Genomic DNA, 26,526 nt, shown 5'->3' with positions numbered 1-26,526 from the left:
ATCCACACATACACAGACACAAGCAGACATTTGTAAAGGCAAAGAGTTTGGGCAGAGATGTCAGTCGAGGCAGAAGTACAGAGGCAAAGATGTTGTTGAAAGACAAGTGAGGTATGAGCGATCATATGAAAAAATTTTGATCATTTTATGTGCATGGTATAAAAAAAACATTAAGTTTTAAGCACTTCTTTAGAGATAATCATTATTGTAATGATTTTATATTACTTTTCATATTGTTAATGTAGATAAAAGGACATATGTGAAACAGTAAAGTAACAAAATTAATGAAATTAAAACATAAAATAATGGTTTAAAACATAAAACAAAAATAAGTAAAACAAATAATTAGAATAATCATGAATGTTTGGATATTTTAATTAGGTATGTTGAAAATAATCTGACAGCATATTGTGTACAGTTTATTCTTTTAAAACAGTATTTCAGAAACAAGCTTTATTACTTATGATAGATGTGGCATGAAAGCTTCCTTAATTTATGTTGTGACAAATGTTTCATATTTGAAAATTAATTAATGTGGTGGGGTATTTTGCAACATTCCACAGTATTACAAAAGTTGATTATACAGTTTTTAATGATGTTAATTACATTTCAGCTTTTGCATGAAACACATTTTTTGTACATCAAGATTTCAAAGCTCTTCTCTCTAAATCTAATATACCAAATTACCTTCTAGTGTGTGTTTTACCCCTTAAAAGTGAAATTAAGAAAAACGAAAAATATATATTGCATTATTTTGGCCCCTCTACATACACACCAAGTTTCATCAAGATTGTGTATTTTCACCTGGGAATGTCCGCTTGTAATCTGTCTCAATTTTTCTACTTTTCCTTTATTTGCTATAACAGAAGTCCAGGAAATTCACATTAGTTGAATGCTACTGTAATCCAGGATGTCAAGCTGAATTATATTGTGGTTGCAATTCACTTGCAGATGATTTTCAAACATTACTTTTGTTTCCAAGTTAGAGCAGTTTTTTTGCTACTTCTTTTTTCGGACTTTGGTCTGAGTCACAACTATGCCAGTTCCCCACATGTTCCTGTTGCCATGTACTACAGTTAAAAAATCCATGAACTGCCATTTAAATATTTAAAGTGAAAATGTTTCTTATCATGAAGTCTTCCTTTCTCATGCATACAAGGTTTGTCCGGAAAATATATATAAAAGTTGAATAATAACTTTATTTTACAATTATTCAGGTATTACAATATGGTCTCCTTCAAAGTACTCGCCCTGAGATGCGATACACTTCTGCCAACACCATTTCCACTGTTGATAACATTGCTGAAAGTCTTCAGTTGTAATGTTGTTCAGTTGCCGTGTCGTTTCCGCCTTGATGGCTTCCACATCTCCCAAGTGCTGCCCTCGAAGCACCATTTTGCATTTCGGGAACATGAAGAAGTCACACAGGGCTAAATCGAGTGAATAAGGTGGGTGGGTCTGTCACGGTGATTGAGCTTTGGGCCAAAAACTCTCGCAAAACGAGCGACGTGTGAGCAGGTGCATTGTCGTGATGAAGGATCCACCTGGCCCCTTTTGCCAACTCTGGTCGAACTCGGGCCACACGAGCTCTGAGACGTGTCAGAACTCCAATGTAAAAATTTCCATTCACTCTCTGGCCGGGAGGGACAAATTCCTTGTGAACAATGCCCCTAGAATCAAAGAAAACAATCAACATTGTCTTCACATTGGGCCTTGATTTTCGCGACTTTTTTGTTCTCAGTTCTCCTGCTAGTTTCCATTCCTTGCTTTGAGATTTGAGCTCCACATCGAATTCATAAAATGAGGACTCGTCTCCAGTGATGACTCGGTTGAGAAATTCCCCTCATTCCTCTGCTTCCAACCAATCCTCACAGCACTCAACCCTCTTTGCTTTCTGTTCTGGCGTCAAGAGCTTCGGTACGATTTTCACACACAATTTCTTCATTTCAAGTTTTTGTGTCAGGTTTTCGTGGACGATTGTTTTGGGGATTGACAGCTCATCGGCAATCATTCTGACTGTCAATCTATGGTCTTTAAGAACACAAGCCCGAATTCGTTCAACATTTGCATTGGAACTCGATGTTGACGGGCATCCTGGGCGAGGGTCATCGTTCACTTCTTCTCAGCCATCCTGGAACCTTTTTAACCACTTGTTCACGGTTGGTTCCTTCAGAGAATTGTCTCTGTAAACCTGTTTCAAACACTCAAAAATCTCATGGCCATTCTTGCCTAGCTTTGCAAGAAACTTGATGTTGACGCACTGTTCCTCAATCAGAGAGAGCTCCATGCCGACGGCAGGTGAAAAAGGGTAACTGTCAACAAGCTGCTGCACACTCCCACCTTCACGCAGAGTGCTCTGACTCGAACTGAGCGTTGATGGGATTGATTACAGCAGTAGTCCCACCTGGCGGTGACTGCAACCTGTAACATAAAGACATTATTCAACTTTTATACGTATTTTCCGGACAAACCTCGTTAACAATTATTTCAGTCTGCCCAACTTGCATTTTGCCTAGATTCCCTTTTGGAAAATCTGGAGATTCCTTCTATTTCACACTAAATGTAAAATTTGAGCCATCATTATACCACCACCTTCATGATTATGCAACTTCCAATAACTTAATAGGAGTGTGATATACATTCTATAACAAAGTTGAAAGAAAATGTAGTGTGCCTACTGTCAATCCATCTGTTTCCCAAATTAAAAAAGAATAACAGTTATTTTGTAAACTTGTTACTAGTTGCTCTATTTACTATGGTATATTCACTGTGTTATGTATAAACAAATAAAAACAGATGATAGGAAATTTATTCTCTTGAACAAAACCTGACAAAAACACTGGTTTTTGGAATCTGGGCTGTCTTCTTCAGACAGGAGAAAGAAAATGTCTTTTGGAAATAGGGGTATTCAGAGACTGGGAAGGGAGAAACACAAGACAGCAGGTTGATTGATACAGCGAGTCAGCCCAAGAAGATGATCAACAATACATGGCCAGTAAGAGAAGAATTTTAAAAATCTGAGATGTTGTACACCATAGATATAGATGAACAGTAACTGTAGTAAAGATAATAAGCAGAGAACTGAAGAAAGGATAAAAAGAAAATAAGAGGCAAAAATGGTAAATAGGTATATAAATCAGAAGGATATGAAAACAAAGGCAGAAATGAAGGCAAACAGCAACAACAGAAAAGAAAGTAAATTGTCTTCAAGTGACTACTTTAATGAAATAGAGCAAACATATTCTTAGGGGCAAATTCCCATGTGTAAAGTAATGTTGTAATGAGGAAGACTAAAAGAAGCCATGTGGTGAAGCTAAATGTTTATTTTTGTCTCATGTGGAATGTTTGTTTGTAGATGACTAGATATATTAACGCATGGAGCTCACTGTGAACCATTTAGAGGTAGTTAATTTTTGTCCTTCATTCATTCACACATTTTTTAAATTCCATCATGAAAGGAGAGTCATTATAAATGTGATATGGATTAGCTTACACCTTAACGTGCAGAAACACCCACCGCAGACAAAAATACACTAACAGCAGATTGTGAAAATGTTAATCTACTACATGGTTAATTATGGAAATTACATCTGAATTACATATAAGGAAAATCAACCTGAAAAAAAGTAAAATTACAATAAGGCCATTACTTATCACCACGGGATGAAATTCTAAGTACTACCAATAAAAACATAAAAGTAGAGACAACCTTTCGCTACTGTCAAAATTGTTGCTTCCTCAATTGGGAAGGAAAGAGGGTTTGAGTGGAAAGTTTAGAATGGAGAAGTGGCTACCTAGACTCAAGGTTGCCTGGGACCGATCTTCTATGTGGGCAAGGGGAGTATTGTTTTTTAATTTCTTGAATTGGTTTATACTTTTGAAAACTAGCTTTTGTTATTTAGTCATGCTAGTATATCCCAATCTGAGAAATAAATGGGTGTAAGTTCAGTTTCGACAATCTCAGCTTAGACTGTACTGGAGTAAGACCCATACTTTGCTTTATTTGTGTTTAAAAGGCACCAGTCATGGTCTTGCACAGGGCTGATTTAGGTAGTGTTACATGGACATGGACCCATTTAACACTGCCTAAATTAGCCGTCTGGTAGAGCATGACTAGCATCTTTCACCCATGAATGAATCATTGTATGAATCGGACAAATAAGGTCTCAAGTTGAAATTGAACTTTCCCCTTTACCTCTCAGGCAAGGATATCTAACATCCTTTACTGACAATCATGTTAGGAAATGGTAGATTGCTACTTACAATATAGAGGAGATGTTGAATTGCAGACAGGTACAACGGAAAGACAGCTATACATTTGAGCTTTTGGCAAAAAGGCCTTCTTCTAAAGTAGAAACACACGCACATGCACATGCGCACAAGTACAACTCACAGACTTATGACTATTGCCTCTGGCCACTGAGTGTGAGTCTGGCCTCAACGGCCAGAGACAGTGGCCATATGTTTGTGAGTTGTGCATGTGTGTCTGTTTTTTCTACTTTAGAATCAGGCTTTTTTGTCAAAAGCTCAAAGGCGTAGCTGTCTTTTTGTTGTGCCTGCCTTCCGCTCAGTGTCTCCTCTATATGGTGAGCAACAGTCAATCCTTTTAGTAATAGTGTCATTATTCTTCCCTGGATTTCTCATCCTATACTGAAATATTTTTTCCTTATTTTGTCAAAAACAACAATCTTATTTACACAATTACTGTTATAATTATAAGTAAGACCACAACTTACCTTACTTTGTATACATGAAAAAGTTTTACTAAGCAGATATACAATTTTCACTGACTTAATTATTAATTACATGATACAGAGAAATAGGTTATTTCTGTTTTGCTACAACTGATAGATAGTATTGATATTCTGTCAGCAAACAAGCAACATGCATGTTTAACCTCCATTGGTGTCACAACATACAATATTTTCATATTTTGTTGGAAGAACATGAAGCTGCCAACTCTTTTCACAATGAACAGAGATTTAATGACATCAAAGGTACTTGCCACCAGTCTCCAATATATAAAAACAATAAATTTAGTTATGTTGCCCATCAGGCCTTTTTTAAAAATAACCATAAATTTTCATGTTTTGTCCATATCAATAAAGACACAGCTGAAACTTACGTTTCTAGTAATAGAACATGACAAGTGCTAAGTCAGCATATACACAGTGCTTATAAGTCATGTATTTAATTATTAAAATGGATTGCATGTGTTGGAATGCCAGGCAGTGAAGATCCAGTACAATAAGTTCTCTGAGAGTGCACACATGAAGCGGGTGATTTCCATGAATTGCTGAGATGCAATCCTTTGTCCCAGTTTTGTGCCAATACTTTGGAAGTATGTTACTGTATAGACTATACATAAATGTTACAGAATGTCATTTGGGGATTTCTGGACCAGAGGAAATGAAAAACATGAACATTGTTTTAGTTTGAGTTTGCACACTGATGTAGTAATAATATGCCATGTTACAAAAGGAACATTTGGAGAAAGAATTTTCCAAAAGCCAGGAGTGCTTGTACTAAGACAGGAGGACTGATCCTGCACTTGTAGATGACATCCATATACAGGAAATATTAAGAGGAGTTTAAAGAAGTTAGCAATGCAATGTTGAAGACAATCTTTTAAAATCTAGAGAGTTAGGAATAATAGGGGGAGTATTTGTCAAGTAAGACACAGGGAAAAAAAGAAACATGAAAAAGAAGCATTACAGTGGATCCAATTAAGCAGCAAGTAATGCAAAATTCTGAGAAGTGTGCTTCTTTCACTTGTCTGCTGTACATTGTAGGAACTCATGAGCATTAAGAACTCAGCTGCCACAAGTGGAGGAAGCAGTCTTTTCACAGAAGTGGATTCTGTTTTTGGGAGAAGTAAATCAGATCTTCCAACTAGTGTGCTCCCTACATTTATGTGTCTTATGTGTCATACAGGGAAGCATGTATGTTGAAGTTTATATGTATTTGCAGAGTCTTCCTATATAAATACTTTTTAGATATGTCAAAGCAGAGATTGGATGTAAGGCAGTCTTACAAAAGAGTGAAAGACCAAGAAGAAGCTGTATGTAGGTCATGTGGGGGGTAAAAGAATGTATAATCTCCACAGTAATTTAAAATGACACAACAAAGATTATAATACAATTGTGAACATACACACTCACACATAAACAATATGTAAAAGTGTGTGCGTTTGTGTGCATAATCATGTGATATAAAACTTTAGTAGATCTGGACAGAAAATTTGTAGTAAACGTGTGCTTAAAAGTAGGTTTTCCACTCAGAATTTTATGGTTTTCTCAATAATAATACAAGATGATTTTAGTAAATAGGAACAAGCAGCAGAAAACGATCTCTGAGAAGGTAAGGAACAAAAATGTGTTAATCTATTCTAAGGGAGGAACACCCTCTTGTAGGTGGAGATAAAAAAATATTTTAACAGTGATCCTGGTATCAGCATCAGGCAGGTGGCCTGCCAACACGTGGTGAGCTGTACAACTGTGTGGAATGTTTTACATTACAACTGCCACCATCCATATCCTCTGTGAGAGATGGTATCATCGACCTACACAACATTTGCCCATGTGCTGCCAAGAATCTCCACAATAAATTGGCAGCAAACTGTCGACATTAGTTCAACCTCAGTGTGGGGACTGTTGGCAACCACTTTGTGGGACCAGTTATCATTCCACAATGCCTCACAGGTGAGGCATATCTGTACTTCCTGTGGGTGCCACTGCCTCCCCTGTTGTGAGACATGCATTTTTTGTTACTAAGGCTAGTGTGCCTGGTGTTTCATGTTGCTCCAGCTCACTGCCATCTCAAATGTGGAGCTCAAATGTTCCCGACTTGTCTTGCACCTTCTTATGTGAGCTTTCAGTCATTGAAACCTACACCGTCAAAGATCTTTTATCGTCACCTTAAAGTGGTTGTACCTCCCTTGGAATGCATTTCTGGCCATACGTCCATATGACGTGTCTTGCTTCTTATCCTCTCAGGAATTGTTTCCTGTAGTTTGTTCCCATTTAGCAAAATCACCTCATATACTTTGCTGAGATAGGATATATTATTAATTGTGTATTGCCTTTCTGAAGATTTGAATTAAATACAGTGGATTCAAGTCCACATTGATCAAGTGTATAGGAGCATGCAGTGATTTAATTTATAATGCTCATAAAGTATTTTATGTCATAGAGTTATTAGTTTGTAGATGTGTTTGAGGTGTACAGCGATTTTTATGAATGTGCAAAGAGCAACACGATAAATGTAGAACAACTAGTCTGGAACCCAAAACTGCATAATTACATTGAAAATACAAATTTGATACCTTCAGGAATCTTTGAGACAAGTTGGTAATTGAATTACAAGTACTTGACACAATGGTATACTGTGAAGTAAAGTGCGTGTGAATGAGGTAAGACAACTGGTGCAATAGCACTGATTGCAAATAAAATTTATGTGTCTAGGAATAAAATATAGCAATTACCGAGTCAGAAAATCCACAGTACTTATAAGTCATGGGTTTAGTTATTAAAATGGATGGCACAGGTGGGAATGCAAGGCAGTGAAGACTCAAAACAGTAACTCCTCTGAGACTGCACACATGAAGTGAGTGATTTCTATGTATTATCGAGCTGGTATGCCCTGTCTCAGTTGAGTAGTTGTCTGCCAACTGTATTTCCAAACCTTCCTTGACCACTGAATCCCAGAAGGATGGCCGGCCGCGGTGGCTGTGCGGTTCTGGCGCTGCAGTCCGGAACCGCAGGGCTGCTACGGTCCCAGGTTCGAATCCTGCCTCAGGCATGGGTGTGTGTGATGTCCTTAGGTTAGTTAGGTTTAAGTAGTTCTAAGTTCTAGGGGACTTATGACCTAAGATGTTGAGTCCCATAGTGCTCAGAGCCATTTGAACCATTTGAACCAGAAGGATGAGGCTGTGTCCAGTAACTTGACTTTCACGTAAGACACGGAATTCAGTGGAAATCAGTGTTCAGCCACTGTAGATTTGGTGGGCTGTAGAAGGCAGGTGAGTCACTGGTGTTCAAGGCGCTGCTCTTGTACTATTCTTGGAAACCACTACTTTCCCATGTGCACTCGCGAAGAAATTATTTTTCTAAATCTTTGCTGCTTGTCATTGCAACACATGCTGTTTATTTTCATAGTTAAGAACCTAGTTTGTAAGCACTGCAGATTTGCTTATTTGGCATTTGCTACATTTTATTCTTAGACGCATAAGTTTTATTTGTGACTGGTGTTGTTGTTTTAACTGTCTTCTCTATGACACATGTGCATTTTACTACACAGTATATCATTGTGCAAAGTGGTTTTAATTCAGTCACCAACTTATCTTGAAGATGGCTGTACTGTTAACAGCATAAATATTGGAAGGTGAAATATTTCTGTCTTGGATGCACACCTGATACAGGATTGAATATGTAAATAGATTATTTGTGTCTTCAGTGTGTCAAAAATATGTAAAGTGCAACAGATGCTTCATGCTGAATATTAAATTCAAGGAAGCAACATTACCCCAGGATCATGGAGGCCAGGTGTTTGAAATTGCGTTTTTGCTGTTCAGTTGAAACAGCTTGGGGTTCCAAATGAAATACAATGAAAGATCCACCTGCAAAAAAACTGTCCCATTATGAGCACTACTGCAAAGCCTCCTGCTACAGTTTTAACTACAGTATTTTCAAAAATTGTCGATGTTGATCTTTGTTTACATTTCCTGCAATGCCCTCTCCTGCTGTCTTTTCTTTGGCAAACAGTTTGGGTGGTGCTTTGATGATGGATGAAGGAATTTGTTGGCCCAAATGCTTATGACTCTTTTGCCTTTGTGTGTACATCTGTGAACTGATGTTATTTCAAAAGGAGATGCTGTTCATTTTTATTTGCTGAGAAGAGTTATGTGTCAGTGTGATGTGGAGTGGAGTCAGTCTGTTGAAAAATTTTAGACCAGACCAAATAAATAAAAAGGACTGCAGCAAACTGCTAAAGTGGGAGGGAGGGGGGGGGGGGGGGGAATAGTTTTTTTCAATATTTGTTTTTGTTGATTAGCTACTTTGTCACTCATTTCAGATGGTGATCATTGTATACTTTAAATCATTTATTACTGATTAGACACACAATTTCATTCATGGAATCTTTTGAGATTTCTCTTTAGTTGGAAAGCATTCCTTTGGAAAGTCATTCATCTTTAATTAAAAAAAAAAAAAAATATTCAGTGCTGTTTAACAAAAATAGAGGTCACACCCTTAGAAGCATATTTGAATAATATTTTTGTATAAAATGTGTATAGCAAAGATGCATATTTAATGCATACAATATATGTACTCATATTACACCAAAAACAGACAACATGTGGCGTGTCGGTGCATTATGGCTTTGCAGGACGGAGAGATGTTTCAACAGTCCATCCAGGCTCAGGAGCACCAAAAATACCACGTCCTGGATATTCTTCTAGTCATCATGGTTCAATCCCGAAAACTGGTGGGATGTCAGGAGATGGTCAAGAAGCAGATGCTGACGGTAGTGGTGCTGGACATGATTATATACAGGAGGATTCATACGATGCAGTCCAGTTACCAGTTGGTGATGAGACGCTGCCGTGGAGGAAACCCAGGTGTAAGCAGCTTTTTCCCATGCACCCATCACAAACCACAGTTCCCTGGACACAGGAGAAAATACAGCTAAGAAGAACAGCTCAGCACCGGAGGAGTATTGATAAAGAGCATCTTGAGGAAGTACAGTTGAAAACTGTCAGTGGGGGGGTGCAGCTTAAAAAGAAAGTTCGGCAGGATATAGATATTAGAAGTGAAAGACCTGAAGAACAAAATAGCAGGACTGACACTGATGATTCGCTGTACAGTGTTACGGACAAGACAACGGGAATAGAGCAGATAGCCACAGAAGAAGATTCAACAATTTTACATTTGGACCAAATGAAAGAAACACTTGAAGAAAGACAAAAGACATCACATTTGCCAAAGAAAGAGGATCAAAGATTACCTACAGCACAAGGAAGGAAGCACATAAAAAAAGATAGCAGAATAACAGTGACAGAAGAAGATGATATGACACAATTAGGAGTGCAACAAGAGAGAGAAAGGACAGAAAGATTCATTCGAAAAGGAAAACCTTCAGACAAGACATTGCCAGCAGACATGTTGGATGATAATGTTACAAAAAGGAGTCCACTAGTGACAGACTTGACAAAAGATGATAAAAATGCAGAAAAATCAACAGTACCATGGAGAACGAAGAAACCAGAAAGCTTGAAAGGATATCCACATGATGTGCACCAGAAAGTTGACATTGTTCCTGAAGAGGCATCACAACCAAAGCCTGAGGCACCAATACAAGAGCAGATATCACAGTTACCATGGGTACGAGGTAAGAAACATAAGCAACCCGTCCAGGAGAAAGAGGAAATTACTTTGAAACCAGTGAAGAAGGATATTCCAGAAAAGGCAATAGAAAGAGAAATAGTACAGTTGAAGCCTGTAGAGAAACAGAAACCAACAGTGGAAGAAAAAGACAAAATAGTGCTGAAACCAGTGAAGAAAGACACAAAGGAAGTAACCAAAGAACAGGAATCTCTATCAAAGGAAATACATAAAGAAGATATAAGTGCAGAAAAAACAAGAGAGATCAAGAGTGTAAAGAAACCAGAGACTTTGAAAGAGACTGCACATGATTTAGAAGAGAAAGCAAACATTGCTCCAGAAGGAGTATCTCTTGAGGAAAAGCCTGAGGCACCAGAGCAGGACCAGGTATCACATTTACCATGGGTACGAGGAAAGAAACCTAAAGAACCTGATCAGGAGAAAGAGAAGATAATGTTGAAACCAGTGAAAAAGGATATTCCAGAGAGGAGAGAAGAAAAGGAAGTAGTACAGTTGAAGCCTGTACAGAGACAGAAACCCACAGCAGAAGTAGAAGACAAAATAATGTTGAAACCTGTGAAGAAGGACACAAAGGAAGTATTCAAAGAAGAGGAATCTCTTCCAAGCAAAATGCCTAAAGGAGACACAACTGTAGAAAAACCAAAAGAGATCAAAAGTATAAAGAAACCAGAAAGTCTGAAAGAGGTTCCATCTGATGTGGAAGAGAAAGCAGACATAGTTCCAGAAGGAGTGTCTGTTGAGGAAAAGCCTGAGGTACCAGAGGAAGATCAGGTAACGCGCTTACCGTGGGTACGAGGAAAGAAGCCTAAACAACCTGTTCAGGAGAAAGAGGAAATTACTTTGAAACCAGTGAAGAAGGGTATTCCAGAGAAGATAGAAGAAAAGGAAACAGTACAGTTGAAGCCTGTACAGAGACATAAACCAACAGCAGCAGAAGAGGATGAAATAATGCTGAAACCTGTGAAGAAGGACACAAAGGAAATAAGCAAAGAAGAGGAATCTCTTCCAAGGGAAGTGCCTAAGGGAGACACAACTGTAGAAAAACCAAAAGAGATCAAAAGTATAAAGAAACCAGAGAGTCAGAAAGAGGTTCCATCTGATGTGGAAGAGAAAGCAGATATAGTTCCAGAAGGAGTGTCTGTTGAGGAAAAGCCTGAGGTACCAGAGGAAGATCAGGTAACGCGCTTACCGTGGGTACGAGGAAAGAAACCTAAACAACCTGTTCAGGAGAAAGAGGAAATTACTTTGAAACCAGTGAAGAAGGGTATTCCAGATAAGATAGAAGAAAAGGAAACAGTACAGTTGAAGCCTGTACAGAGACATAAACCAACAGCAGCAGAAGAGGATGAAATAATGCTGAAACCTGTGAAGAAGGACACAAAGGAAATAAGCAAAGAAGAGGAATCTCTTCCAAGGGAAGTGCCTAAGGGAGACACAACTGTAGAAAAACCAAAAGAGATCAAAAGTATAAAGAAACCAGAGAGTCAGAAAGAGGTTCCACGTGATGTGGAAGAGAAAGCAGACATAGTTCCAGAAGGAGTGTCTGTTGAGGAAAAGCCTGAGGTACCAGAGGAAGATCAGGTAACGCGCTTACCGTGGGTACGAGGAAAGAAACCTAAACAACCTGTTCAGGAGAAAGAGGAAATTACTTTGAAACCAGTGAAGAAGGGTATTCCAGAGAAGATAGAAGAAAAGGAAACAGTACAGTTGAAGCCTGTACAGAGACATAAACCAACAGCAGCAGAAGAGGATGAAATAATGCTGAAACCTGTGATGAAGGACACAAAGGAAATAAGCAAAGAAGAGGAATCTCTTCCAAGGGAAGTGCCTAAGGGAGACACAACTGTAGAAAAACCAAAAGAGATCAAAAGTATAAAGAAACCAGAGAGTCAGAAAGAGGTTCCACGTGATGTGGAAGAGAAAGCAGACATAGTTCCAGAAGGAGTGTCTGTTGAGGAAAAGCCTAAGGTACCAGAGGAAGATCAGGTATCGCGCTTACCGTGGGCACGAGGAAAGAAACCTAAACAACCTGTTCAGGAGAAAGAGGAAATTACTTTGAAACCAGTGAAGAAAGGTATTCCAGAGAAGATAGAAGAAAGAGAAATTGTACAGTTGAAGCCTGTAGAGAAACAGAAACCAATGGCAGAAGAAAAAGACAAAATAAAGCTGAAACCTGTGAAGAAGGACGAAAAGGAAATAACAAAAGGAGAGGAAACTCTTCCAAGGGAAGTGCCTAAAGAAGACATAATTCCAAAAAAAACAAAAGAGATTGAAATTATAAAGAAGCAAAAGAGTATGACAGAGGTACCACATGATGTGGAAGATGAAGCAGACATTGCTCCAGAAGGAGTGTCAGTTCCAGAAAAGCCTGAAGCACCAGAGCAAGAGGAGGTAACGCGTGAACCATGGGTACGAGGAAAGAAACCTAAACAACCTGTTCAGCAGAAAGAAGAGATCACTTTGAAACCAGTGAAGAAGGATATTCCAGAGAAGATAGAAGAAAAGGAAATAGTACAGTTGAAGCCTGTACAGAGACATAAACCAACAACAGAAGAAGAGGATAAAATAGTGCTGAAACCTGTGAAGAAGGAGACACAGGAAGTAATTAGAAAAGAGGAGTCTCTCGCAATGGAGGTGACTGAAGAAGATACAACTGTAGAAAAATCAAAAGAGATAAAGAGAGTCAAGAAACCAAAGAGCTTGAAAGAGGCACCACAGGATGTGGAAGAGAAGCCAGAGATGGTTCCAGAAAGACTACCTGCTAAGGAAAAGCCTGAGGCACCAGAACAAGATCAGGTATCGCATTTACCATGGGTACGAGGAAAGAAACCTAAACAACCTGAACAGGAGAAAGAAGAGATCACTTTGAAGCCAGTGAAGAAGGATATTCCAGAGAAGACAGAAGAAAAGGAAATAGTACAGTTGAAGCCTGTACAGAGACGTAAACCAACAGCAGAAGAAGAGGATAAAATAGTGCTGAAACCTGTGAAGAAGGAGACACAGGAAGTAATTAGAAAAGAGGAGTCTCTTGCAATGGAGTTGACTGAAGAAGATACAACTGTAGAAAAATCAAAAGAGATAAAGAGAGTCAAGAAACCCGAGAGCTTGAAAGAGACACCACAGGATGTGGAAGAGAAACCAGAGATGGTTCCAGAAAGACTACCTGCTAAGGAAAAGCTTGAGGCACCAGAACAAGATCAGGTATCGCATTTACCATGGGTACGAGGAAAGAAACCTAAACAACCTGTTCAGGAGAAAGAGAAAATTACTTTGAAGCCAGTGAAGAAGGATATTCCAGAGAAGATAGAAGAAAAGGAAACAGTACAATTGAAGCCTGTACATAGACATAAACCCACAGCAGAAGAAGAGGATAAAATAGTGCTGAAACCTGTGATGCAGGAGACACAGGAAGTAATTAGAAAAGAGGAGTCTCTTGCAATGGAGTTGACTGAAGAAGATACAACTGTAGAAAAATCAAAAGAGATAAAGAGAGTCAAGAAACCAAAGAGCTTGAAAGAGACACCACAGGATGTGGAAGAGAAACCAGAGATGGTTCCAGAAAGACTACCTGCTAAGGAAAAGCCTGAGGCACCAGAACAAGATCAGGTATCGCATTTACCATGGGTACGAGGAAAGAAACCTAAACAACCTGAACAGGAGAAAGAAGAGATTACTTTGAAGCCAGTGAAGAAGGATATTCCAGAGAAGACAGAAGAAAAGGAAATAGTAGAGTTGAAACCTGTACAGAGACATAAACCAACAGCAGCAGAACAGGATGAGATAATGCTGAAACCTGTGAAGAAGGACACAAAGGTAATAAGCAAAGAAGAGGAATCTCTTCCAAGGGAAGTGCCTAAAGGAGACAGAACTGTAGAAAAACCAAAACAGATCAGAAGTATAAAGAAACCAGAGAGTCAGAAAGAGGTTCCACGTGATGTGGAAGATAAAGCAGACATAGTTTCAGAAGGAGTGTCTGTTGAGGAAAAGTCTGAGGTACCATTGGAAGATCAGGTATCGCGCTTACCGTGGGCACGAGGAAAGAAACCTAAACAACCTGTTCAGGAGAAAGAGAAAATTACTTTGAAGCCAATGAAGAAAGATATTCCAGAGAAGATAGAAGAAAGAGAAATTGTACAATTGAAGCCTGTAGAGAAACAGAAACCAATGGCAGAAGAAAAAGACAAAATAAAGCTGAAACCTGTGAAGAGGGACGTAAAGGAAATAACAAAAGAAGAGGAAACTCTTCCAAGGGAACTGCCTAAAGAAGACATAATTACAGAAAAACCAAAAGAGTTCGAAATTGTAAAGAAACCAAAGAGTATGACAGAGGTACCACGTGATGTGGAAGAGGAAGCAGACATTGCCCCAGAAGGATTGACAGTTCCGGAAAAGCCTGAAGCACCAGAACAAGAGGAGGTATCGCGTATACCTTGGGTACGAGGAAAGAAACCTAAACAACCTGTTCAGGAGAAAGAAGAGATCACTTTGAAACCAGTGAAGAAGGATATCCCAGAGAAGACAGAGGAAAGGGAAATAGTAGAGTTGAAACCTGTACAGAGACATAAACCAACAGCAGAAGAAGAGGATAAAATAGTGCTGAAACCTGTGAAGAAGGAGACACAGGAAGTAATTAGAAAAGAGGAGTCTATTGCAATGGAGGTGACTGAAGAAGATACAATTGTAGAAAAATCAAAAGAGATAAAGAAAGTCAAGAAACCCGAGAGCTTGAAAGAGATGCCACATGATGTGGAAGAGAAACCAGAGACGGTCCCAGAAAGACTATCTGTTGACGAAAAGCCTGAGGCACCAGAGCAAGATCAGGTATCACATTTACCATGGGTACGAGGAAAGAAACCTAAACAACCTGTTCAGGAGAAAGAAGAGATCACTTTGAAACCAGTGAAGAAGGATATCCCAGAGAAGACAGAGGAAACGGAAATAGTAGAGTTGAAACCCGTACAGAGACATAAACCAACAGCAGAAGAAGAGGATAAAATAGTGCTGAAACCTGTGAAGAAGGAGACACAGGAAGTAATTAGAAAAGAGGAGTCTCTTGCAATGGAGGTGACTGAAGAAGATACAACTGTAGAAAAATCAAAAGAGATAAAGAGAGTCAAGAAACCAAAGAGCTTGAAAGAGACACCACAGGATGTGGAAGAGAAACCAGAGATGGTTCCAGAAAGACTACCTGCTAAGGAAAAGCCTGAGGCACCAGAACAAGATCAGGTATCGCATTTACCATGGGTACGAGGAAAGAAACCTAAACAACCTGAACAGGAGAAAGAAGAGATTACTTTGAAGCCAGTGAAGAAGGATATTCCAGAGAAGACAGAAGAAAAGGAAATAGTACAGTTGAAACCTGTACAGAGACATAAACCAACAGCAGAAGAAGAGGATAAAATAGTGCTGAAACCTGTGAAGAAGGAGACACAGGAAGTAATTAGAAAAGAGGAGTCTCTTGCAATGGAGGTGACTGAAGAAGATACAACTGTAGAAAAATCAAAAGAGATAAAGAGAGTCAAGAAACCAAAGAGCTTGAAAGAGGCACCACAGGATGTGGAAGAGAAACCAGAGATGGTTCCAGAAAGACTACCTGCTAAGGAAAAGCCTGAGGCACCAGAACAAGATCAGGTATCGCATTTACCATGGGTACGAGGAAAGAAACCTAAACAACCTGAACAGGAGAAAGAAGAGATTACTTTGAAGCCAGTGAAGAAGGATATTCCAGAGAAGACAGAAGAAAAGGAAATAGTAGAGTTGAAACCTGTACAGAGACATAAACCAACAGCAGAAGAAGAGGATAAAATAGTGCTGAAACCTGTGAAGAAGGAGACACAGGAAGTAATTAGAAAAGAGGAGTCTCTTGCAATGGAGTTGACTGAAGAAGATACCATTGTAGAAAAATCAAAAGAGATAAAGAGAGTCAAGAAACCCGAGAGCTTGAAAGAGACGACACATGATGTGGAAGAGAAACCAGAGACGGTCCCAGAAAGACTATCTGTTGAGGAAAAGCCTGAGGCACCAGAGCAAGATCAGGTATCACATTTACCATGGGTACGAGGAAAGAAACCTAAACAACCTGTTCAGGAGAAAGAAGATATTACTTTGAAGCCAGTGAAGAAGGATATTCCAGAGAAGACAGAAGAAACGGAAATTGTACAGTTGAAACCTGTACAGAGACATAAACCAAAAGCAGAAGAAGAAGACAAGTTAATGCTGAAACCTTTGAAAAAAGACACAAAGGAAGTATTCAAAGAAGAGGAATCTCTTCCGAGGGAGTTGGCTAAAGAAGACACAACTGCAGAAAAACCAAAAGAGACCAAGAAAGTAAAGAAACCAGAGAGCTTAAAAGAGACTCCACATGATATGGACGAAAAAGTTGACATTGTTCCAGAAAAAGTATCTGATGAGGAAAAGCCTGAGGCACCAGATCAAGATCAGGTGTCTCATGTACCATGGGTACGAGGAAAGAAACCTAAACAACCTGAACAGGAGAAAGAAGAGATTACTTTGAAACCAGTGAAGAAGGATATCCCAGAGAAGACAGAAGAAAAGGAAATAGTACAGTTGAAACCTGTACAGAAACATAAACCAACAGCAGAAGAAGAGGATAAAATAGTGCTGAAACCTGTGAAGAAGGAGACACAGGAAGTAATTAGAAAAGAGGAGTCTCTTGCAATGGAGGTGACTGAAGAAGATACAATTGTAGAAAAATCAAAAGAGATAAAGAAAGTCAAGAAACCAGAGAGCTTGAAAGAGACGCCATATAATGTGGAAGAGAAAGCAGAGACGGTTCCAGAAAGACTATCTGTTGAGGAAAAGCCTGAGGCACCAGAGCAAGAGCAGGTATCGCATTTACCATGGGTACGAGGAAAGAAACCTAAACAACCTGAACAGGAGAAAGAAGAGATTTCATTGAAGCCAGTGAAGAAGGATATTCCAGAGAAGACAGAAGAAAAGGAAATTGTACACTTGAAACCTGTACAGAGACATAAACCAAAAGTAGAAGAAGAAGACAAGTTAGTGCTGAAACCTGTGAAGAAGGACACAAAGGAAGTATTCAAAGAAGAGGAATCTCTTCCAAGGGAGTTGGATAAAGAAGGCACAACTGAAGAAAAACCGAAAGAGACCAAGAAAGTAAAGAAACCAGAGAGCCTTAAGGACACTCCACATGATACGGAAGAGAAAGCCGACTCTATTCCACAAGGAGTATCTGTTGAGGAAAAGCCTGAGGCACCAGATCAAGATCAGGTATCGCATGTACCATGGGTACGAGGAAAGAAGCCTAAACAACCTGTTCAGGAGAAAGAGGAGATTATTTTGAAACCAGTGAAGAAGGATATTCCAGTGGAGACAGAAGAAAGAGAAATTGTACAGTTGAAACCTTTTGAGAAACCGAAGCCAACAGCCGAAGAAGTGGAAAGAATTACCCTTAAACTTGAACCAGCAGTGGAGAAACAAAAACTGTTAGAGAAACTTGTATCTGAAAGGGAAATACCTTTAATTCCAAGTAATGAGGAATCTCCCTTACAAGATAGTAAGGAGATTACCAAAGTACCTTGGCGACGTGGAAAGAAACATGAGGCACCTGAACTGGAAAAGGAGGAAATTACTTTGAAACCTGTGGAAAAAAGTATTCCTGAGAAAACTGATGATAGGAAAGAATTGCGATTGAAGCCTGTACCTAAAGAGAAACCATCAGTAGATGAGGTACAGGAAGTTATGCTAAAACCTGTGAAGAAGGACAAAAAGGAAGTAATTACAGAGAAAGAGGGTGTAACTATAAAAGAAGTAGGAGAAAACCAAATAGGGGAAGAAAAAAATTTGCAGGAGCTGAAACCAGAAGAGTTGCCTGAGGATGGCACTCCTACCAAAAAATCCAGTGTACCTTGGAGAAAAAAGAAACCAGTGCCCATGAAGGAGGCTCCACTTGATGTGGAGGAATTAACGGACACTGCCCCAGAAGTGTCTAAAGTAACCATGATTCCTGATATGCCTAAACTTGCAGATGCTCCAGATATTTTAAAGGAAGTTCTAGATGAGAAACCAATGCTACTTCCTGTAAGACTGATTGATGAACAAGATGAGATGATGAAAGATTTAGTATCTGTAGGTGAAATTGCCTTGGCAAAACCCAAAGCTGTGCACCCTTCAGATAAAGAGAAATTACTGTCTGAGAGCGTGCAGGTGGAAGCTACTACAGAAACTCTTGATTGGCACAAAGACATTAAGGTGGATACTTTTTCCAAAAAGAAAGTTCCTGAAGAATCCCGACCCACAATTCTTTCTGATAGTACACCATTAAGTGAATTGGAAATTGTGTCTCAGAAGCGGGTGACTGATAGTGTGTTGAAGATTCCAGAGGAACCCATTCAAGACGTGGAAAATCTTGATGTTCATCACACAGTCAGTCAGACAGTCGTACAAAAGACAGTCACAGAAGCCACTAAAACTATTTCAAAAGCTGTACCCCCAAGATTTGTTAGAAAATTGACACCTGCCATGGTGGAACCAAACAAGAAAGCAACATTTATTTGTGAAGTTGAAGGAAAGCCTTTCCCTGAATTGACTTGGTTTGTTAATGAAAAACCGTTGCCTTTGTCAAATCGCATACAGACGTCAGTTCGTGAAAACGTTGTGACACTTGAAATAAGGGATGTATTTAAAGAAGATGTTGGTATTTATTCCTGCCGTGCTTCAAATCCTGCTGGTGTGGCTACATCTGCAGCAAATTTGGTCATTTTGGGTATGTGCACACATGTAAATTAGCATGTTCTGTCCCCTAACTACTGCATATGTTTTGTGGAGGCAAAATTTGGAAAGGAGTTGTGGATTTTTTTCTTGCTTTTTGATCTTATTGCTGCTTCTTCCTCCAGGTGGCATGCTGTTTGAACGTTTTTGACCGTTAGATCTCATATTGTAGGAAAAAATTATTGATATTGTGAATTGCATGTGACATTGGAAAGTGTTGAATAATGTAAGGTGCATATCATGTATTATCAGTACCAGATGATACAGATATGGATATACATTCATATTTTAGAGTTTGAAACATTTTAATTTGCATGTTATTTATGTTTGTTGGCTGTAAAGATTGTTTTTTAATTTTTTTACTTTCGACTTGGTGTTTATTGCCGGCTTCATTTATATAAATAGCATGAAATTTCTGTGAAATCTTGGCACACTCAGATGCTGTAGGAACTTGTGTGAGACTCTTGGCTACTCTTTGGTGAACCCTCAGGCATAATGCCAGAATATTTATTCAGTAGCCCCTTAGCTTTGCTTTGCACAGGGAGCTGGCAGTTGAAGTCCTAATTTTTACTATTATCAATTAGAAATGTATCCTAGCTCAACTGTATGCAATGGCCAACAGTAAGTTTGCTTTTTTTATTTTTTTACTTAGCTCTTTTAAGTTGTCTGTGAAAGGGCAAAAATTAGTTACTGTAATTGCATGAATTGCATTATTGAGTAACATTCAACACTGCTTTGTAACTCATCAGTGTACAATGGACTTTTGTGGAAAAAATTTGAAGGTTTGTTCAGAATTTACTCCAAACTCCTTTATTATGGCAAGACTCTGTTGGGAAAATGTTTGTATTAGATGTTGGTACATAACACCATTTACACATTCATGTATATCTGCAGTTTTTGTTTTGCATGGTCGTGTGGAGCATATTTATCAATTTCACGTGTTTACCTTGAATTGACAAAAAGTTGAAATACTTACTGGTTCAAATTATCTGTTTCAAGCAGATTCTGATATATTAGTTTCTGGATATTTTATGACTTGCGATGACTATAACCTCTGTTCATGGATTTCTTGCTGCATCAAATTTATATATAAACTCAAGCTTTTGTCTCCTGTCACTCACAACAGAGGAAGTCACTGAACCTTGAATTTACATACAAATCTGACACAGCAAAAAAATCTGTGAAACATTAATCCAAGATTTTGTGAGGTTTATTTATTATGTTTTCATTTAAACTGTTATGATATTTTTTATTTACTCTCAAGAAATTTTGAAATTTGTACAAGTATCAGTAGAAGTCACAGAACTTTATTTATGTATCATTAATAGACTGAGTATCACACGTTCTAATGCTTACATGGTTCTCCACTCATAATTTATTAACACCCTACTGCATGAGTAAGTGTAATCTTTGCCCAGAAGCACTATAAAAGTTGAAGTTTGAAATGAGTATAAGGTGCATCTGAGGAAGTCTTTTAATATATAACAGTGTGTCCTGCAATAATGATCGTTATATCACTCATCTGAATGATAATACAGATGCAGTATCTCAAATGTACATCGCAACTACCTGATGAAGAAAGTTAATATCGATGATTTTCTTTGATCCTGGATCCACACTAGCTTTAAGTTTCTTTTAATGTCACTGTGATGCCAGCAATTGTTAATTTTTATTTTTCATGCAATTGCACAATTTCAGATTTAGGCCTTTTTCAGTTACTTGGATGCATTTTTTTAGCTGCCTGATCATAAAATATTTCTCATTGTACATATTTGATAGTGAAAGAAGTATCAAATGTATCCAGCTGGACACAATAATTAGCAGTTGTGGGCATCATGGAATTATTAAAAAAATTAGATGCATAGTACGGCTTCTAAATCACAGTGACTGATTACTAATGTCAGTTTGTTTTTCGCATGCTAGTTTTACACAGTCAAGGTAGGTACAATTGAAAAGTATTAGCTATCAAATGATAAACATTTTAAAATAATTTAAAAGTGTTGGCTTTCAAATCATAAACATATATACATAAAAAAGCTTAACCCGTAACAAGAAAATTTATGGACCCATATGACCAGCATGTGTGAGCATGACTATGAAGGCACTGAAAGAGGATCAGTATATGTGGTTTTTGAATATAGTCATGCCAGAGAGGCAAAAAGTGAATTTCTGGTAACTGTCACAACTATATATAATTTTTTATTTTTTTCAAATTTCCAACGTAATACGAGTGACACACTTTATATCTTAGCTCTAAATTATCTTCTTACAACTTCAACAATATTAGGAAAAGGATAGATTTATTACTCACTACAAAGAAGCCACGTTGAGTTGCAGACAGTTACAGTGAAAAGACTGTTACACATTTAGCTTTCATTCAAAGCCTTCTTCAGAAAAAAAACCACGTACACATTCACATAAGCAAGCACACATCATGCACACCTGACCACCTTAATACCAGTCGCAGCTGGTGGAGACAGTGGTCATATGTGTGTGTGTGTGTGTGTGTGTGTGTGTGTGTGTGTGTGTATGAGGTGTGCTCGCTTGTGTGAATGTTTGTGTTTCCTTTCCTGAAAAAGACTTTAGCCAAAAGATGAATGTGTAACTGTCTCTTTCATTGTTCCAATCTGCAACTTGTCATCTTTACAGTGAGTAGCAATCTATCCTTTTCCTAATATTGTTAACATTCCAGACTGGAGTTTCCACTGTTTGCTTCTTACAGCTCCTAGATTTGAAATATGATTGAACTGCTGTATAACACATTTTTATATTATTTTAGTGTGTGCTGCTATAAGACTAAACAGATCTTTCATAAAACTGGGATTATAATATTATTTTACATCTGCAGAGAAACCGGAAATGGGCAGGGCTCCTCATTTTACTGAGCAACTGAAACCACTGTCAGCTGTTCCTGGACGTCCTGCTGAGCTGAAATGTGTTGTTGTTGGTGAGCCTACACCTGAAGTAGTTTGGTTACGTGATGGTCAGAAAGTGTTCTCTGGACCTGGCCAGGAAATGTACTACAATCCTGAATCTGGAACTGCGAGTTTGATTATCAGTGAACCAACGGAACATGATGAAGCAGTGTACAGTGTACAAGCCATTAACAAATTTGGCCGAGCAGAATGCCGAGCAAATCTCGTACTTGGTAAGAGAAAACCAAAATTGCTCTCCATTTTTTGGTACCTAATAACTAATAATCATTTTTGTGCATATTAAAAACCAATTTTAATTCCACTGCTAATATATAATCCCATGTGTAGGTTGTGCTTGATCTATCTGAAGTTGGTTACACTGGTCTTTTGTCCCAAAATATGTGATTATCTTATCAGTCCGAAGGCTGGTTTGGTGCAGCTGTGGACATTAGTCTATGTTGTGTAAGTCTTTTCATGTCTGCGTAGTTATTGCAGTCTGCATCCATTTGAACCTGATTGTTGTTTTCAAGTCTTTGTCTCACTCTACGATATTTACTCCTACACCTCCCTCAGTTACCAAATCAACTATTTTGTAATGCCTCAGCTTGTTTTCTATCAACCTTTTCCTTCTTTTAGTAAGACTGAACCATAGAACTCTTTTCTTCCCAATTCAGTTCAGTTCCTCTACTGTAGTAAACCAGTTACTCAACCTAACAATCTAATCTTCAGCATTCTTCTGTAGTACAACATTTCAAAAGCTTCTGTTCTTGTCTGTGCTGCTTATCATCCACATTTTACTTCGCCATGTTGCTATACTCTAAACAAGTACTTTGTGAAAATATTTCCTAACACTTAAATTTATGTTTCATGTTAACATATTTTTCTTTTCCAGTAACACCTTTCAAGCCTTTTATATCCTCTTTAATTGTGTAGCTAGCAGTTATTTTGCTGCCCAAGCTGCAAAACTTGTCTAATGCTTTATTTGTCTCATTTCTTAATCCACATTAGGTGTACATCAGTTTAAATCCTATTCATCTACCCAAATTTAAGTTTTCTGTGTGTTCTCTTAATTTCTCAAGGTAAATGTCAGAATCGTTCTTTTAATATGAATACAGATGATATCCTTCCTCATCCTTACCCAGTATTACAATCTGTGACATTTCTAATTGTCTTGTTGTCAACAGAATGTTAAACCATAACCTTCCTTCTTTCTAATCTAATTCCCTTAGCATCATCTGATTCAATTAAGTTGCATTTCATTATGTTTGTTTCAGTTTTATTGACCCTCATCCTATAACTTATTTCCAAGATACTATTCTTTGTGTTCAACTAATATTCCAAGTCCCTTGCTATCTCTAACAGAATGATAATGTCTTGACATGTCTTAACTTTTTTATTTCTTCCATTTGATATTCAAATCCCTTGCCAAAATTTTCTTTAGTATCCTTTAATGCTTACTCATTGTGTGGATCTGAATAACATGGGGCTTAGGCTATAACTGTGTCCACTCCCTTTCCCTTCTCATTTAATGTCTCCCTTTCACATTGTTTCATTCATAGAAATGAAGTTTGGGCAATACTAAGAATGTTTCTGTGTTATCATTATTGTTAATTCTCAAGATTGTGTTCAACATTAATTGATTCCTGCATCAATAGTAACATAGCAAAACAAGTTAATTTCACTATTTAATGTTACATTCTGCAGTTTTGTCATCAAGGGGAGAGCTTGCTTGTTCATTAATAGAGTATGCTGACATGGCCATCATAGCTCTTTGGCAACAATGAATTGATTTAGGTAGAGTCGACAATATGTGTTATACAGTTGGACAATATGTCATACGATGTGAGAATTCTCCTCTATGAGTTGCTGAATGAGTTTGTGGTTTCTCCCATATTAATGTGAGACTATTTCAGTTTGTGTCTTTGGTAAGAGGTTTTTGGTGCACTCTTTGTATTATAATCTGACTGAACTTCATCTTTTCTAGCTTTCCCTGTATTTTTCATTTTCCATCTATCAACTTTTCTTTCAAGTCCCACAAACACTCGTGTTCACCTTGTATGCAGTGTTTAGTACTCATTACACTTTCACCATCTACATCTATACCCTGTAATTCTTCTGGGGTAATGTCTATTTGCATCCCATTGTTTATCTTATTTTGTATCTCTATTTTTATTTTGCCATAGCTTCCTTATGTCTTATATCTTAATTCTTTACAACTGTGTTGCACTTTTGCTAGTAACTGGTATTTTTTTTACTTTATTGCTGTAGTTTTCACCTTCCTTCACTTTCAAGGCAAAGTTTCAGAAGCACAATTATTGAACATTTTTCATTGATAGTGATAAAATAACATTCTATACTGGTAAAAATTGTATTTTGAGTAAAATGTTTGAATACAGTAAGCAGGTTCAAACAGATGTAAGTTGCAGTGGTTATGCGGAGAGAAAAGGCTTGCACAGGATATATTAGTATGGAGAACTGAAGCTAAGCGGTCTTTGAACTGAAAACCACATGAGCAACAACTGAAACAAAAGATTTCAGTTTTTCGCATTGCTGGAAACCTACTGATTCGGTACCTTTAAGATGTCTAGGACACCAATGTTAGCACACTACATCTAAGAATATATTTGAAAATGCAGGATGAATTGAAACATTAATGCCACTTGTGGCAATACTTAAGAAAATTATTTGTTTAACAGATGCAATAAAAAACAACACAAGCCATTATGTATTCCACAACTGTTGCCTAACAATTAATTGCTTGCCTCACTCTTTTATTGATAATATTCAGACTTTTTTGCATAACTATTTTTTCAGTTTACAAAAAAGATTATTCCTTATATTTATTATAGAAATATGAATAAATTTTGGTTGGTTGGTTGGTTTATGACATAGCCTAAAATTAGTTGTCAAATTTGTTGGCTACCTTCTTACAGACATAGTTCCTGAAATAAATTGTCTTTTTGGCAGGTAAACCAATAGAAGCAAGACAGCCACAGTTTATGAGGGCACCATATATAACACGTCCCTTACAAGCCATTGCTGCAGTAAAAGATGAGCCTGTGGAGCTGATGGCAGCATTTGAAGGAGAACCTGTACCTGAAGCAAAGTGGTTTCGCAATGGAAAGGAGGTAGTGGCTTCGGAGGGAATTGATATTGTGAAACAGACAAAACATACTGTTTTACGTATAGAAAAGATAAACAAAACCAATACTGGAATGTATGAAGTTCGTGCTATAAATCCAGTTGGAGAGGCCAAAACATCTTGTTCTGTCACTATCAGAGGTAAATATTAGCCTTGTGCTTAGAATTATGATATATCACTACATACTTTGGGCATGGAAGCAGTCATAGTCAAATGGGTAATTGTTGAATTATTGATTATAAAGCCCCGTGTACTCAAATGCTTTGGTATCTTATGATAGTCACGCTAGGAAAAACTGTAAAAGATTGATACTTTGCTTTTGTTTTTTGAAACAAAAAGCAACTGCTAGACTGTTTCAATATCTGTTGTTATTATTGTAATTTTAGAAGAACAGCCTGAAATGACTGAAGCAAGGCCACCATCTTTCATTAAGCCTCTACAGCCAAAGATTGTAACTGTTGGAGAAGTTGTTATTTTGGAGACTATTGTAGAGTCATACCCTACATGTTCATTCCAATGGTTCCATCTGTCTACTCCAGTGAAGGTAAAACTAATTTATTTTTGTTTAAAGACAAGTGACTGACTTTGTTCATTGTTGGTGTCCAACAGTAATAGATGAAATACAAACTGCCAAATTTGTGTTGCTCCCATTTTATTTTTGTTTAAAAGTTTATGTGACATGCTTTATCGTTAGCATTTATTATTTTACCTCAGAACTCTAAATGTAAACTTAAAATAAAATTTTAAATGGAATTAATCATTTGCTGTATAACTATATGGGCAATTTTTTACCTTGTAATGTCATTACTAAATCAATTCACTAAAGTAAGAATTTCCAAAAATGCTGTTATGAAAGCCTTGCAGAATGTACAAAGTTAAAGCTTTTTGTTTTGTACCCACTGAAATCCTGGCAGAGATGGAATAGAAATCTTTTTGGTCACTAATTCAGTGCTATGGTTTTCCAGATTATGATTATTCTAATCATGCCCATGTAATTGTAAACTTTCTGATCATTGTAAATATGTTATTTTTTCATAGTCAACAACAGAAACACGGATTGTGACAGAAGCAAATAAGTCATTACTAGTTTTGCAAGATGTTAATGAACAACAGACAGGTAGTTATACATGTCGTGCAGAGAATGTTGTTGGATCAGTGACTTGCACAGCAACACTATCTGTCATACCTGATGAGAAATGGGAAGATACTATAGAGTTAGAGGCTCCACATTTTGAACAGAAGTTAGTGCCATTACGAGTCATGGATGGAGAACCAGTGCAACTCACTTGCAAGGTATGTTATACCAGAGCTTGGACAA

At 37.8% G+C, this 26,526-nt stretch overlaps 1 protein-coding gene across 1 annotated transcript in view; it reads left to right on the top strand.

The window, feature by feature from the left end:
* Positions 1–26,526, top strand: part of LOC126260755 (titin) — a 530,053-nt gene that overhangs the window by 267,732 nt on the left and 235,795 nt on the right. Inside the window, exons 105-113 of the mRNA XM_049958094.1 lie at positions 4,852–4,997; positions 5,793–5,874; positions 5,997–6,065; positions 7,208–7,349; positions 9,293–19,146; positions 22,000–22,299; positions 25,034–25,348; positions 25,595–25,752; positions 26,247–26,501. Coding sequence (XP_049814051.1) covers positions 4,852–4,997; positions 5,793–5,874; positions 5,997–6,065; positions 7,208–7,349; positions 9,293–19,146; positions 22,000–22,299; positions 25,034–25,348; positions 25,595–25,752; positions 26,247–26,501 — 11,321 coding nt within the window. The remainder of the gene's footprint in view (positions 1–4,851; positions 4,998–5,792; positions 5,875–5,996; positions 6,066–7,207; positions 7,350–9,292; positions 19,147–21,999; positions 22,300–25,033; positions 25,349–25,594; positions 25,753–26,246; positions 26,502–26,526) is intronic.

This window comes from Schistocerca nitens, chromosome 5 (genome assembly GCF_023898315.1).
Source record: "Schistocerca nitens isolate TAMUIC-IGC-003100 chromosome 5, iqSchNite1.1, whole genome shotgun sequence".
NCBI classification, from domain to species: Eukaryota; Metazoa; Arthropoda; class Insecta; order Orthoptera; family Acrididae; genus Schistocerca; species Schistocerca nitens.
Note: the sequence above shows the minus strand (reverse complement) of the source record. Positions and strands in the feature narration are given on the sequence as shown.